General features: G+C 36.0%; 1 protein-coding gene across 8 annotated transcripts in view; it reads left to right on the plus strand.

The window, feature by feature from the left end:
• RAB3GAP1 (RAB3 GTPase activating protein catalytic subunit 1) overlaps positions 1 to 16985 on the plus strand; it is a 171336-nt gene that overhangs the window by 51347 nt on the left and 103004 nt on the right. For all 8 annotated transcript variants that reach the window (XR_010122793.1, XR_010122792.1, XR_008501040.2 and 5 more), the window contains exons 6-8: positions 7351 to 7470; positions 9414 to 9579; positions 14572 to 14671. Coding sequence is in view for 5 of the 8 variants with exons in the window: in XM_054477876.2 (XP_054333851.1) it covers positions 7351 to 7470; positions 9414 to 9579; positions 14572 to 14671 (386 nt within the window). In the remaining 3 variants the exon portion in view is untranslated. The remainder of the gene's footprint in view (positions 1 to 7350; positions 7471 to 9413; positions 9580 to 14571; positions 14672 to 16985) is intronic.

Genomic DNA, 16985 nt, shown 5'->3' on the forward strand with positions numbered 1-16985 from the left:
AAACTATACAGACAAGAGGTAGCTGCTAGAGAGCCAGGCTAAAACATTGAAAATAAGAATAAAGCAATGAAATAGAGATATCAGAGGCTGCACACTGTTGAGGAGACAGTTTCCTCAGTGTAAGTCCAGGCAAGTTACGAAATGCAAACAAATTGAAAAAGCTAACAACTCTCAGAAAAATTAAACAGAATATGGTCTTGCTACAATGTATTATCAAAATACAGAGTTTTCAACCACAAATTACTAGATGTACAATGAAACAGAAAAGTGTGACCCATACAAGGGGAAAAAATAGTAGAAATGGACTCTTAGTGGGTCTAGATATTAGATTTAGCAATAACATCAAAACATTTATTACAAGTATGTTGAGAGAATTGAAGGAAAGGGTCTTCAAAGAATTAAATACTAACCATGAGTTACATAGGAATCTCAATAAATAGAAACTATAATAAAGAACCAAATGGCGGCCAGGTGTGGTGGCTCATGCCTGTAATCCCACCACTTTGGGAGGCTGAGGTGGGCAGATCACTTGAAGTCAAGAGTTCAAGACCAGCCTGGACAACATGGTGAAACCCTGTCTCTACTAAAAATACAAAATAAATAAATAAATAAATAAAATTAGCTGGATGTGGTGGTATGTGCCCATAGTCTCAGCTACTGAAGAGACTGAGATAGGAGAATCACTTGAACCCAGGAGGCGGAGGCTGCAGTAAGTTGAGATATTGCCACGGCACTCCAGCCTGGGCAACAGAGCGAAACACCATCTCAAAACAAACAAAAAACAAACAAAAAAACAACTGGAAACTCCAGAGTTGAAAAGTATAATTGAAATGAACTTTGTTCACATGGGCTCAAAAGCAGATCTGAGACGATAGAAGAAAGAGTTGGGGGATTTGAAAGATTAACAGAAATTGTCCAGTCCAAAGAACAGAGAAAAAAGTTTGGAGAAAAAACAGAACTTCTGAGATCTGTGGGTCAGTGTCAAGTGTTCCAAAGCATGCATGTAATGGGACTCCCAGATGAAGAGAAAGAAAGTGGTAGAAAAACAAATTTGAAGAAATAATGGCTGAGAATTTTCCAAATTTGATTTAAAACACTCAGAACTGGAAGTCTTAGTGAATCTTAAGTAGGATAAACACAAAAGAGAACCACCCCTAGACATCGTATGGGTAACCTGCTGAATCCCTTAGATTGAAAGAAAATCTTACAGGCAGCAAGAGAAAAATGACTTCTCATGTACAAGAGAACAATACCCTTGGCTGACTTCTCATCAGAAACAGTGGAGGCCAGAGGGCAGTGCAATGACACAAAGTTCTGAAAGGGAGAAAAAAAAACCACTGTTGACCAAGAATTCTATATCCAGTGAAACTATAGTTCAAAAATAAAGATGAAATAATGACATTCTCATGTAAACAAAGATTGGCAGAATTCATCCTTGCCTTACAAAGTAATACTAAAAGACATAGAGGGTAACTTGAATCCATAGAAAAGAATGAAGAGCATTGGAAATAACTCTAGTAAATACAATAAATATATTCTCATAATTAAAAAAAAGCATAAGATTGCTTAAGCAATAATGACAGCACTGTATTGTTGGGTTTATAACATATATGTAATATGTAATATAACAATTTTGCACAAAGGAAGAGGGGGAAGGAATGAAGTTATACTATATAAAATTGGTAGATTTTACTAGAATAACCTGAATAGATTATAAATTAAAGATGGGTATTATAATATCTAAAAAAATTACTAAAAATAAATTCAAAAAATGAATTGTTGTTTGAACACCTCCAATTACCCAGGTATTTTTGTAAGTGGTAGGTATTTAACTTTTTTATACCATTATTTTAAGAGGTCCTTAATCTATTTCTTTGTAAGGTAATATATGTGAGAGTTGTAGAATGGTAGCATTCAAAGTAAGTGGTATGGCTGGGTGCGGTGGCTCACGCCTGTAATCCCAGCACTTTGGGAGGCCGAGGCGGTTGGATCACGTGGTCAGGAGATCGAGACCATCCTGGCTAACATGGTGAAACCCCGTCTTTACTAAAAATACAAAAAAATTAGCCGGGTGTGGTGGCACATGCCTGTAATCCCAGCTACTCGGGAGGCTGAGACAGGAGAGTCACTTGAACCCGGGAGATGGAGGTTGCAGTGAGCCGACATCGTGCCATTGCACTCCAGCCTGGGCAAGAAGAGTGAAACTCCATCTCAAAAAATAAAAATAAAAAAACACAAAGTAAGTAGTATGGTTTTATGATTTGCCTATGTGAGAGTAACAACAAATATATCAAATATTGGTTAACTTTTTGTTGTTGTTACTTTTGATCTTTATTGGTACAGGAAAGAAAAATGCATCTTAAAACAAAAGTGAATGGTTGATTGTCCTACCTTTCTCATTTGGAGGATGGGATGCTAAAACACATTTATATTTAAATATAGTATTTAGTGTACATATGCAATCTATTATTCAGATGAAACAGTTCTTTTATTAAGAAGTGCAATCGTGACATTTTAATTTGTGTTGATACATTTGATCTAATAAATTTAAGTTACTGGGCTAGAAATTGTAGGAAATATAATGATTTATTAATGAAACTCACCCTAGTAGGTATGTAGTGGTCTCTCACTATTGTTTTAATTTCACTTCCCTGATTACATGTGATATGGAACATCTTTTCATACACTTGTTTGCTATCTTTATATCTTCTTGGGTGAGGTGTCTGGTTGAAGTCTTTGGGCCTTTTTTTTTTTTTTTTTTTTTTAACTTGGGTTATGTTCTTATTTTTGAGTTTTAAGAGTTCTCTGTAGATTCTAGATAACAGTCCTCTATCTGAAATGTCTTTTGCAAATATTTCTCCCAGACTATGGTTTTCTTTGCAGAGCAAAAATTTTTAATTTTAATGAAGTCTAGCGTATCAGTTTGTTCTTTTCTGGATTGTGCCTTTGGTGTTGCATCTAAAAGGTCATCAACAAACTCAAGGTTATCTAGATTTTATTCTGTGTTCTAGGAGTTTTATAACTTTGCATTTTATATTCAGTAATCCATTTTAAGTTAGTTTTTGTGGAGAATGTAAAGCCTGTCTAGATTAATTTTTTTGTATGTGGATGTCCAGTTGTTCTAACACCATTTGTTGAAAAGACTATCTCCATTGTATTACCTCTGTTCCTTTTCAGAGATTAGTTGACTATATTTATCTGGGTCTATTTCTAGGCTCTCTATTCTGTTCCATTGATCTCTATTTGTTCTTTTGCCATTACCACACTGTATTGATTTCTGTAGCTTTATAGTAGTGCTTGAAGTTTGATAGTGTTAGTTCTCCAACTTTCTTCTTCTTCAATATTTTATTGGCTACTTTGAGTCTTTTTTTGCTTTTGCTTGTAAACTTTAAAATCAGTTTGTGGATGTCCTCACGATAACTTGCTGAGATTTTGATTGAGATTGCATTGAATCTGTAGATGAAGTTGGAAAGAACTAATATCTTGATAATATTATCTTCCTATCCATGAATATAGAATATCTCTTTATTATGTGTGTGTGTGGTGGTATTGGTGGTGGTAATCATAATTATTTTGCCACTCCTCTATTGAAGAATATTTAGGTTGTTTCTAGATTTTTACAATTAAATTAAAATATTATAGTGAAAATCACTGTACATACACCTTTTTGCATTTGTATGAATGGTTTTGTAGCATAGATATAAAGAAATATGTAATTCGTTTGAGTTTTGTCCATTTTAAATATTGATATATTCTTCCCTTTTGCTCTCCAAAAATGTTTTTTTTTTTTTTTAATTTTTTATTAAGAGACAGGGCCTTGCTCTGTCACCAGGCTGGAGTGCAGTGGCGTGATCTCGGCTCACTGCAAGTTCCACCTCCCGGGTTCACACCATCCTCCTGCCTCAGCCTCCCGAGTAGCTGGGACTACAGGCACCCACCACCGCGCCCAGCTAACTTTTTGTATTTTCAGTAGAGATGGGGTTTCACCATGTTAGCCAGGATGGTCTCGATCTCCTGACCTCGTGATCCGCCTGCCTCGGCCTCCCAAAGTGCTGGGATTACAGGTGTGACCCACTGCTCCCGGCCTTTGTATATTTTCTTTTGAGTGACATCTATCCAAGTCCTTTGCCCATTTTAAAATCTGGTTGGTTGGTTGTTGTTGTTGTTGTTGATTTTTGCTTGTTTTTTTTTAAAGCTCCCACTTAATGTTAGTTTACTTTTGATGAAGACATAGTCTCAGGATTCAAGTAGACCTATTGGGGAAAAAGTAGTGACTTATATTGACATTTTAAAGATCATAAAGAAGAGAGTACATTTATCAAGAGTGATATTTGAGGTAAATCCTTTTTTTTGTTTTTTGTTTTTTGAGATGAGGTTTCACTCTGCTTCCCAGGCTGGAGTGCAGTGGTGTAATGATGGTTCACTACAGCCTTGACCTCCTGGCCTCAAGCAGTTCTCCCACCTCAGCCTCCCAAGCTGCTGGGACTACAGGCGCTCTCCACCATGCCCAGCTAATTTTTACAATTTTTTTTAGAGAGTGGGTCTTGCTATGTTGCCTAGGCTGGTCTTGAACTCCTAAGCTCAAGGGATCCTCCTGTCTTGGCCTGCCAAGATACTGGCATTACAGGTGTGAGCCACCACACCTGGCAAGGTAAATCTTTAAAGAATTTGTCAGGATTTGTGTATTTAGTAATGGCAGTAGAATGGATGGGGGGGAGAGATTTTATCAATAGGTAGAGGAAAGAAAGGCTTAGGGGATAGAAGGTAGATTGCAGATGAATGGCAATTCAGTTTGGCTTGTTATTCATGGCTTGTATACAGTGGCATTGTGTGTGTGTACAGTAAGAAGGTTGGCAACAGCTATCAGTGTTAAAATGCAAATGTTCTTTTATCCAGCAACCACTAGAAATTTATTATAGAGATATATATGTAGAAAAACAATTGCAGTATTGTTGCAGCAGCATAAAACTGGAAATAAAGTACTGATCAATAGGGGATTGTCCTTTTGAAAAGAAGCTTTACAAAGTGTATACAAATAGTATAATTGTATTTGAGGGTAGGGTGGTTATGCAAATAAATGGAACATTTCTGGAAGAATAACCAAGAAACTGTTGACAATGATTTTATATAAGTACAGAGGATGGAACGGGGATGTTCACTTGTTTTGTTTTCTTTCTTCCAGGGACATTTGAAAAAAAGAAAACTGTATTTTTCAAAGATCTTTAGAGCTTAATTTTTAAAGCTCTAGATTATTTTCATTATTTTATGCTGCCTCAACATAACTAATTTTGATTTCAGGGCTTAGGAGGGTGGAGGTAGGGTGAGGAAATGAAATAATTTTTTGTCATCTAAATAATAAACATTATGAATTAAACTTAATTTTTTAAATCATTACTCCAGTTTGGGGGATTTCTTGAGGAGGATGTTTGTAAAAATAAGCATTAATAATACTTTATATACCAGAGATAATAAATTAGGCAAATGAGTAATATCTCATGTTATTTTCTTTATTCAAAAAATATTAAATATAAATACATTAAAGAGTGAATAGGAGAGGAATTTTCAGTATACAAGATAATCAGTTTGACTGTTTATTTTCATAAAAGTTTGGAAGCAAATTTGTGACTTTAAAGGATATGGCAACTGAATGAGAAGTTTTAATTAATGTAGATGTCATAGCAAGATTAAACTGTTTTATGATAATTTTTTAACCCCTTTTTAATGTGTTATTGAGTAAAAGAACACAAGAATTCCTTAATTAGGATACTTAATAAACTGTGTTCTCACATTTAGAAAGGACATATACATCATTGCTGATAATTTTCCTGCAGTTTAGGGAATCTGTCAAACTTCATCTGCAGACTTAGTGGTATCAGTTCATTAAAGCAAAGTTTCAATACTTGCTTCTTTTATCTTGTAAACTTAACTTTAAAGGCAAAACTGTTGTTTAATGGTCCTTGTGATTTCAGCAAACTGTTTCTTTTTTTTTCTTTCGAATATCAGATTTCTTTATTCTTAAAATGTGCACATTATAGTTTACTTAGATAGAAAATGTTCACTTTCCTTGTAGGTTAAGAAATTTCACTGACATTTCCATGTCAATTAGCTTCTTTTTAATAAAAATCCTTCCATTAAAAATAAACATTTAAATTACCCAACTGTTATATTCATTAGTCTCAATACCTCTTAAAAATACTTAAAACTTTAGAAAATAGACTGTAAACCTTGCCTAAAGGAGGCATCCAGCTCTGAGCAGGCCACACGGAATGTGTTAGAGCATGGCCATATGCATGGCCATACAACCCCTGGGGCCACCTCCACGATGGCTCAGCCCCACCACTGACCCTCTGCTGAAAACCCTGCCCCTCAGCAGGACGCAAGCTTGTCCCCCAAATAGTGGTGACCTCAAACTGCAATATGATGATGAAACCTACAGCCAATACTGCCCTCCACAAGGGTTTCTGGAAAGGCTGAAGCTGGAGACGGTAAACCACAACACCGTCCCAGGTCACCCCAGCTAAAGACATTCTACGCCAGCCAAAAGGCTAAAGATTAGTTAAGGGTTCAAAGGCAAATACACTAAATACACTGAAACCCATGTGTAAACGTGCCTGGTTTTCAAGCTGAAAGAGAAACACTTTGGTGTCTTCAATAACTCAGGCCTGCACTGGATGAAGCAATGAAGGCAAGGTCACGGCTGCTAAAGCACAGGAGAGGTTAAAAAGTGTGAAACCAGAAGAAACTCCTGAGTGAGAGATGCGAAGCAGCAGGCCGAGGCATCAGACACCTCCCACCACACACCTCTCCCACCAGACACTTCCCCCACCAGCTGCAGGGCTCTTGGCAGCGTTCTCAGCCCAGCCATTCTGTGACAGTTCTTTTAAGGAATCAGCTGTTGACCTTTTTTCTCAAGCGGCAACAATAACATCAATATTACAGTGCTCTTATGAATACACCCATGTGATCAACTTGTTAGTAAACACATGGGTATACAACATAAAGTAGGCAAAGTGGAAAAAGTATTTACACTGTCAAAGTCTCTCTCTCACACAGACACACACACACACAGATGGGCACGCAAATATATCTGAGCCTATTTTAGCCGAATCAAATTTAGATTTCAGCAAATTGTTTCTAATTTGTAAAGAATAGAGGGGAACTAGTAGGTGGATGATGGAAGTGCTTCTTAAAATTGAGGTCTTGTAGGTTCGGTTGCCATTAAGAGAAACACTTTTAGTTTAAACCTGACTTGTTAAATTTTCTGTAGGGAAATTTTTTTGTGCTTTTCAAGTAATGGATTTTTGTGTTCTGAGGTTTCCCCTGTTTAATGCACTTAATTCATTTTTTAAGGTATGGGCTACGTGAGTTCGTGGTGATTGCCCCTGCTGCACACAGTGACGCTGTTCTCAGCGAATCTAAGTGCAACCTTCTTCTGAGTTCTGTTTCTATTGCCTTGGGAAACACTGGCTGGTGAGTGGACATTTTTTAAAACCTAGACAAAAAAACTGTTTTTAACAATAATTTACAAAGGCAAACAGTTATTAAATGTTAGCTTTTTTATTGTAATTAGGAACTTAGTGCATATATATTGTTAAACTAAATTTGGCTTGAGGTTACCTCTGTACCCGCTCCCTATTTAAAGAACTGCTACTTAACTTATTCCGTGTACAAACTGAAAGCTTAATTTAGGAGTATACTTTTGAAACAATTAACTGAGTCCCAGCCAATCACAGCAGCTGAGGTTCAGTCAATCACAGGGCAGCTGATCAGAGCATGCACAAATGAAGCAAGCTCCAAGCTGTAACCAATCAAGCTGTTTCTGTACCTTACTTCCATTTTCTGTCTGTAAATGTTGCCTGCCCACCTTACAGAGCTGATCTGTCTGAACCTCCACTGGTTCTGAAGACTATGTGATTCTCAACTCATTTTTGCTCAAATAAATTTTTTTTTTTTTGAGACATAGTCTTGCTCTGTTGCCCAGGCTGGAGTGGAGTGGCACAGTCTGGGCTCATTGCAGCCTCCACCTCCTGAGTTCAAGTGACTCTCCTGCCTCAGCCTCCCGAGTATCTGGGAGTACAGGTGTGCACCACCCTTGGCTAATTTTTATTTTTATTTTTAAAATTTTCAGTAGAGATGGGGTTTCACTATGTTGGCCAGGCTGGTCTTGAACTCCTGACCTCAGATGATCCGCCCACCTCGGCCTTCCAGAGTGCTAGGATTATAGGTGTAAGCGACTGTGCCCAGCCTTAAATAAACTCCATTAAGTTTAATTAGTTGAAAATTTTTCTTTTAACAATATATTTGCATGTTTTTATACTGGAATTTGGTATATAAGGACAAAACTAATAAAACCTAAATGGAGGCCATTTCTAAAGGTAATCTTCCTGAAACAATTCAATGTATATTTGGAATAACTTTTTTAAAAGTTAATTTTCAGTACCTTTAGGCCCGATTCTTAAATGGAAGTATTTAAGAAAATGAAATTTGTTTAATCACTATTCTGCTATTTTGGGTTGTATTTCATTTGCATATCGAATAGACTATGATACTCTAAATCTACTGGGGAAGAATTAGTTTATTTTAGTGGATGTGCTCCATGGTATATCCTAAGTGAATAATTTTGCTAGAATATTTACTAATGTAGGATTATTAACTTGGGGATGTATTTGTACAATCCTTTCTTGTTATTTAAGGTAGTTATGTGCTATAAAGTTGCCACAAGCACTGAGTTATCAATTCCTCACCTGTTTCTCCTAGGAGAAATACAGACTTGGGTTCCTTCGAGCCTCTGGTCATATTTTTTGTCAACCAGTTAATACATAACCTTCTTTTATGTGTGTTTCTGTTTAAAGATAGCTTATTTAATATACATTGTTGAGTCATTAACATTGAACTTGTAGCCAAAAGCAATGTAACTTGTGCATGAATGATGCTTCTGGGAAAATACGTGTGTTAACACGTATTTTCTCTGTAAGGCACATCACAACCTTCTTGTGCTTAGGAGCCCTACTTTATCTTTAAATGATGTGAAAAATATTTCACCACAATATTGGCTTAATTTATATTGTTTAATACCTGTAAGTTAGGTTTTATTATTACTTTGGAAAGACTAATATGAAATAATCACTTTTATTGAAGACAGTTTTCATTCTGATGTTTTCTGACTTTTAGTTAGCTGTTCTAAAACAATTTTCAGACTAATCAAAGTACTTCTAGATGATAGTTTCTTCAGGTTAGTAGTATAAGGAGAAAAAGGAACTAAGAATGTCTTTGTTATAAACACAAACCTGTGTTTTTGTTGTGTTTGCAGTTTAGTGCTTTCAAATTCTTGAGATTAATTTGGAAAAAATTTGAGATTCAGGTTTAATGTTTAATGAGCTTGTATTCTATTCCTATTTAATCATGTCCTGCAGTCAGGTGCCACTCTTTGTGCAAATTCACCACAAATGGCGAAGAATGTATGTAGGAGAATGTCAAGGTCCTGGTGTACGAACTGACTTCGAAATGGTTCATCTTAGAAAAGTGCCAAATCAGTACACTCACTTATCAGGTCTGCTGGATATCTTCAAATCAAAGATTGTGAGTTGGGATTGATATTATCAGTCTTATCTGAGATCCAGATAAAAGTAGAGATTTGATCATTTTATTCAGCATATAGAAACATTTCTGTATAATATTGATAATGTAATTGCTTAGAAGAAAGCTATAAGTGACTACGTAAATTACTTTGTAATTTCTAAGAAACAAAATATCCAATTGTATTTTTAGTGTACTCATGCTAAAGCAACAACTGATTTGTCTGTCTGTTCAGTCTGTTAGCATTTATTGACTGTGTTATCTCTTCTACTCCTTGTCCTCTATTGGTAGTATTGCCAGTCTCCCAAGCTTAATGGGGCTCAGGTAGCTGCTTGTTTGAGCATTTGAAGCATTTGACTATGAGCTCCTTAAGGTCTAAACCCTTTGGGTTCTGCATTGCATTTTTTCTCCCAAATCTTTATTTGATTTAATTTTCAAGGTTAATCTGGCTTATATCCTAGGCCTGAGAGCAGCAGGGCTAAATGGGACATGCTAAATATGTTCTTATATTCCATAACAACACTGTCTATAGCTATGGAGGACTTGCCTGTGCTGCTCTGTGGAGGTTGGGGGAATGGGGCTGATTAGGGCTTAAGTTGAGGAGCTGTTTGTGAATGCCTCTAGAAAATAGAGAAAGCTAGATAACCAAGTAGTGGAGGGGATCCTCTACTTAGAGAAATATTACTCTTAGGTTATTAGGATGCTGATTTAAATTTGGAGTATGTTAAGTGCTAAACATGACCCTATCTCACTCTCTCACAGTTGATTAATAAACTGACATCATGTGTCGTGTGATGGCTATTAGTCACATTTGGCCACTTAAGTGAGATAGTGGCAGCTTTAGCACTTAAATATTAAGTATATTGATTAGGATATTGATTATATGTATATTATAATGAAGTATATTGATTATAAATAAATATATTAATTATGATATATAATTACATATGTGGCATTCCTGCCAAAATGTTTAACATACTATAAATCAAAACATGAGGAGCAATCACATATTTCCAAAGTGAGCCATGTTTTGCAACAGTAGCTGGTCAGTATCATGATAGGCAAAATAAAGGCTGGAAGCAATTTAGATTTAAGGAGAAAATGGAACCTGACAGCTAAATGCAACACATGATTCTTGATTGGATCCTTTTTCAAAACAAAATAGCCAGTAAGGACATTATTGGGACAATTGGGATGATTTTAATATGGACTGTATATTAGAAAATAGTATCAATGTTTAATTTATTGAGTGTGATAATTGTATTATAGTTGTATAGACTAATGTCCTTGTTCTTAGGAATTACATGCTAAAGTATTTAAGGATGATTTGTTATGATGCCTACCTTTTTCAGAAGGTTCAGCCAAAAAAATGTCATATGCATAATATATTTATGTGTATGTGTGGCAAAGTGTTAATAATTATGAACTCTGTGAAAGTCATATGGGTGTTCATTATACTAGTTTTCCAGTCTTTCTGAAGGTTTGAGAATTTTCAAAAGAAAAAGAATTATAAGAAAAAATTACTGAAATTTCTTTTTAAATAGATAACATTTGTTAGAAAGATATTTAGGATTAGAATTTTATCATAAAAATATGTTTTTAGTGTTGAGGACCTAAATAGTGTACTGGTAGGATTATTACTAACTAGATAAATCCCTTTGGTATTAAAAAAAAAAGTAATGCATTTACGAGGTTAGGAAATTAGAGTAAAAGCTTCCTTTTACCTCTCTGCCTGTCTCTTCAAAATGACAACTGTTAGCAGTGGCTTGTGATTATCTCCATTAGAAAAATTACAGATGCTTCGATTTTAGAGAATTCCATGTATATATGTAATTTTCTTTTCAAAAACCTGGGCTCTGAAGTGCTGTAGGTACTGCTTAATTCCACATATAGTTTGGGAAATTTTTGAAAAAGGCAAGTATGTATTAGTATCTTCTCCATTAGTTTTCCTTTGCTCTCACCAGAAGTCTTCAATTATATTTAAAATTTTTAAATCAAGTTTCTGGTCACATGGAAATATCAATACTTTATTTCTTCTTCTTCTTCTTTTTTTTCTGAGACAGGGTCTCACTCTATCACCCAGGCTGCAGTGTAGGGCGTGATTACAGCTCACTGCAGCCTCGACCTCCTGGGGTCACTGAATCCTCCCACCTCGGCCTCCTGAATATTTGGGACTGTAGGTGTGTGTCACCACACACAGCTAATCTTTGTATTTTTTGTAGAGACCAGCCTGTTGCTCATGCTGGTCTTAAACTCCTAGGCTCAAACAATCCACCTGCCCAGCCTCCCAAAGTGCCAAGATAACAGGCATGAGCCACCGCCCTGGGCCTTAGTCCTTCTTCTTAAGAAATCATTAATGAATATGATCTTCAGATCGTTTATGTCACATCTCTTTTTTGAAGCTAGGGACTACATTGATCTGTGGAACCCAACTTAGATCTTGGCTATTTATTAGCAGTAGTTTAAAAAAAAAAGTTTTTAATCAGTTTATCTCATCATCTGACAAACCTAAAACTTACTTTTCTGATAAGAAACATCTCTCAAAATTGATTTGAGAGAATTGAACTTAAGAGCTGGTTTCGGTTCTTAAGTTTAATCCTCTTCTGCCATAATCCTCTAAATATTTGAAAACTCTTATAACTTCATCTTTTCTTTTTCAGCTTAGACATTCTTAGTTCTTGAGATGTTCTTTACATTTTATGGTATTATATCATGACTGTTGATTTGGATATTTGTCTCTTTTAGAACTACTTTTTTATGTTTTGGGAAATTTAGTTTGTAGGCTCATTTTGAATGAGTTTCATTTTAAATTTTTAATGTTCACTCCCATCCATCCTCTCTAAGTGATTCTGTAGTTTTGTGGTTACTCCCTACCTGCAGAATATTTCAGAATTAGGTCTTAAAATAGTGTTTGGAGTCTCTTGTTCTGTAATAATGTTGGGGATTTTGATAACTGGTCTTAGAATCTTGGGTTGTTTGCTCATCACATGCGGGTGAGGGTTTTTTCCCCTCACACAATAACCTCCAGTCCCATACCTTCCAATAAAGCCATTGTGCCAAGCAGGAGTGGCATGTCCCAGTGTCTGGCTTAAGCAGAGAGTCTTGCAATGCCCTCACTCTGGACTGAGCCCTTTTGGTTTCATCCTAAGTTGTCAGTGCCGCCTTCCACACCTCAAGGCATGTGCTTTGAACCCCACTTATCCTCCAGGGTCCACAAAGATATTTCCGTCATTTTTCATCCTAATGCTTCCTTCCTCCCTCCCTCCCTCCCTCCCTCCCTTCCTTCCTTCTGTCCTTATTTTTTTGAGACAGGGCTTCACTCTGTCACCCAGGCTGGAGTGCAGTGGCATGATCTCAGCTCACTGCAACCTCTGCCTCCCAGGATCAAGCGATTCTCCTGCCTCAGCCTCCCAAGTAGCTGAGATTACAGGCGCGCACTACTACTTCCCTGCTAATTTTTGTATTTTTATTAGAAATGGGGTTTTACCATGTTGGCCAGGCTGGTGTTGAACTCATGATTTCAAATGATCCACCCACCTTGGCCTCCCAAAGTGCTGGGATTACAGGCGTGAGCCACCGCGCTTGGCCATAATTATTTCTTTTCTGGGCATCTGTTTTTGTATTTCTCTGTGTGACTGGATCAGAGGTTATGTGTCGAAGTGGCCTTGTTATGGCTTCTAGAACATTTGCTCCTTATTGTAGGTGAATGCTTATTTGATATCTGCACATGACTAAAAAGTTGATATGCTGACCAGCCAAAATCTCACCTTGCTGTTGGGCACAGGAGCCCAAAACTGAATTAGGTTTTTTGGGAGTAGCTGTCTACTATTGTGACTTCAAATTGAGTTTGTGTTCTTAAAGCTACTAGTGACATTTATAGATGGTGCTGCTGAGCTAAATGTAAATGTCATGTATTCCTTTGCTACTCAAAGTGTAGTCTCCTGAACAGCAGCATCTGGAAACTGGTTAGATATGCAGAAGAGTATTGAATCTGCATTTCACAAGTTCCCTAGGTGATTCCTATGCATATTTAAGTCCTATTTTATATTAGTTTAGGTTAAGCATTATGAAGGGAATTTGAAGTCATAGGATGTTTAAATGATAGTATTAAGTTTTGTGATTTTTAGTGAATTGACAGATAAATCTAAGTTTTCTTTTGTTAGCTGATTCGTTAATCTATTTTGTATGAGTGATCATTCATTTCTCTTAGTCTGAAATTTTGGTTAAATATTCAAGGGTGGCTTTAATTTGAGTTTATTTTCATTTAAAAGAAAAGACATCCTCTCCCTAAACCAAGCCTTATGCTTTATAATACTTTTACTTATTTGAAAAATGAATCACCTTTTTTTCACATTTAATATGTCTGAAGTGATTAGTAAGAAATGGTATTTTATGATTAAAATAGTAAAAGATACTTTAAAGAGCATTTTGCTTAATAGAATGTAATATCTCTTTTTCTAATAGCAGTTTAAACAGCTTTATTTTAAAGCTATGGCATTGTTTTTGAAACTTTTTTTTTAGCTACATCAAATGAAAACATTTGTGGAAGCAGTATGCAGAAATTATGGAAATCCTTCTGTACACAGAAATATGTGGACAAAAATACAGTGATTCTTTGGAAAGTTTACTTTTCCATTTTTTAAAATTCAGTCTCACAGTTGCCAGTACTGTTCCTTACTATGGGATCTTTCCTTCTGTTCATCCCTGATCCACCTCTTGAGCTTTTGGACTGTGAGAATTTCTGTGAAAAGGGTTTCCTAAATTTTGCATCTTTGGCTCTAATGACTTCGGTGACTTATTTTTCCTTTGGAATGGCTAGAATATCATGTTTTTAATAACTAGAATATGCACACTATTGTTTAACACTAGAATCTGAAAATCCAGTTTTCATAAAGGTAGTATTAATCCATTCCACAAGTTTGAAATTTTGATGTTGAATTAATATGAAAAGGGTACCAGCATTTACACGGTATTGTCTTTGCATGTATTTCCTAGGGATGTCCTTTAACTCCATTGCCTCCAGTTAGTATTGCTATTCGATTTACCTATGTACTTCAAGATTGGCAGCAGTATTTTTGGCCTCAGCAACCTCCAGGTGAGATCATTTAAAACTATATTTAACTTACTGAATATAAATGGAAAAGAAGATACATTCAGAAATTAAAATTACTTAACAAGAGTTTCAAGTGTTTTACATTAGAAATATTTGTGATTCATTTTAAATGTAATATTGTTACTTTCATTGCCCTTATTTTTTTTCTCTTAAAGAAAAACTGTAGGTTTTCTAGAGATAGTATTACTCTATATTTGACAATCTGTCTTTGAAAGCCTTATTTATAAGGCACCCCTTGCTGGGGCACATCATGTGCCATAAATTACTATGTAGTGAATGATTAACATGTCTGTTTTTAGACTATTAGAAGAGCTGTTCTCAGCTCACCCTCATAAACTGAGAACACTCACGCAAAAACTTTAAAGAGAGTAATGTTTCAAGAAAGGGGGCTAAACAAGGAAAGCAGAGAAGAAAAATATATGTAGGGGAAAAATAATAATTAACTTGTATGTTATAGAAATATAATCAAAATCAATTTGCCTGCTTACCCTTGATAAACAGATTCATTCAACAATTATTAATTATTAACCTGAGACTAGGTGGTGCTAAGACAGCAATATGAACAACACATTACCTAAGTTCTAGAAAAGCTCAGTTTCATGGACATATATCCTAATTAATATTTTGATTCCTGGGTGTTTCACATGTTTGATTATATTAAAGCACATCTAATAAGGAATATAATACAAACTTATAAAATGTAAGAATTTTACTAGCCTGAAAACATTTTTTAATCTACCTCTCCTAAAGAGAAATAAGCTAATATTCTTTACTGTTTATTTTTGTTCCAAGTAGTTGGCTATTTATAGGATTGAAAAAATTGGTAGGCATGAGGTGATATAAAAATTAATATAATACAGGCCGGGCACGGTGACTCACACCTGTAATCCTAGCCCTTCGGGAGGCCAAGGCAGGCAGATCACCTGAGGTCAGGAGTTCAAGACCAACCTGGCCAACATGGTGAAACCTTGTCTCTACTAAAAATACAAAAATTAGCCAGGTGCAGTGGCAGGAGCCTGTAATCCCAGCTACTCTGGAGGCTGAGGCAGGAGAATCCCTTGAACCTGGGAGGCGGTGGTTGCAGTGAGCTGACATTGCGCCACTATACTCCAGCCTGGGTGACAGAGTGAGACCCTGTCTCAAAAAAAAAAAAAAAAAAAAAAAAGAATGTAATACATCCTTAGCTTTTGGCAGTTATATGTACTACTACTGTTTTATTTTATATACCACAAAATAATTTGCAACTCTAATGTACACTAAAAGGACCGTATCTAGACTACAACAGAGAAATAAAAGCTAAGCTTTAGATTTATATCAGAAGAAACACTCAAATGTTTGTGTTGGTAATTTTAGTTCCCAGATAACAGTACCCACTGGACAATTTATAGTCTATGTCTGGTTAGAAGTTTCCATTCTTATCTTCCTTTTTTTTCTTCCAAGGCTACTCCCTTATAAAGCAGTTTTAAAGATTTCCTAAGGTAGTGTGGTCTGCTCATAATCTGTGAAGAAGCCCAAGAGTTAGAACCTTAGCATTATAAGATTGCCAATAAGGTCTTTGTTAATCTTCTGTTGTCGAGTTTTTAAAATGGGGATTAAAAATATTAACCTTCTCCCTCAGTATATTGAAAGACATATAAATTCTTAACATTTTTCTTTATAAGGGGGAAAGGACTGAACATATAATATGGATGAGACACTATGCTTTTCATGTTTTATATCCCATTTTGTATAATTTTCACTTACCTATGAGACAATTATTATTACCTTCTGTTTTGTTTTGTTTTGTTTTTTGAGACAGAGTCTTGCTCTGTCACCCAGGCTGGAGTGCAGTGGCATGATCTCGGCTCACTGCAACCTCTGCCTCCTGGGTTCAAGCGATTCTCCTGCCTTAGCCTCAGCCTCCTGAGTCTCTGGGACTACAGGTATGCACCACCATGCCTGGCTAATTTTTGTATTTTTTAGTAGATACGGGGTTTCACCATGTTGGCTAGGCTGGTCTCGAACTCCTGACCTCAGGTGATCCACCCTCCCCAGCTTCCCAAAGTGCTGGAATTACAGGTTTGAGCCACCGTGCCCAGCCCAAGACAAGTATTATCTTTCTTAGAGATGTAAGTTTCTTAAAGAACCCATGTAACTGGCTTAAAGTCTTATGGTCACCAAGTGATAAAGTTTGCATACAAACGCTAGCCAAACTCCAAGTCTGATGTGCTTTTCATTCCACGAGTTGCTTCTCCCTTTTTAATTCAGCTAAAACTTTTGTACAGTTATATTTTAGTAATAATTTTTAATTTACTAA

This window comes from Pongo pygmaeus, chromosome 11 (genome assembly GCF_028885625.2).
Source record: "Pongo pygmaeus isolate AG05252 chromosome 11, NHGRI_mPonPyg2-v2.0_pri, whole genome shotgun sequence".
Classification (NCBI taxonomy): Eukaryota; Metazoa; Chordata; class Mammalia; order Primates; family Hominidae; genus Pongo; species Pongo pygmaeus.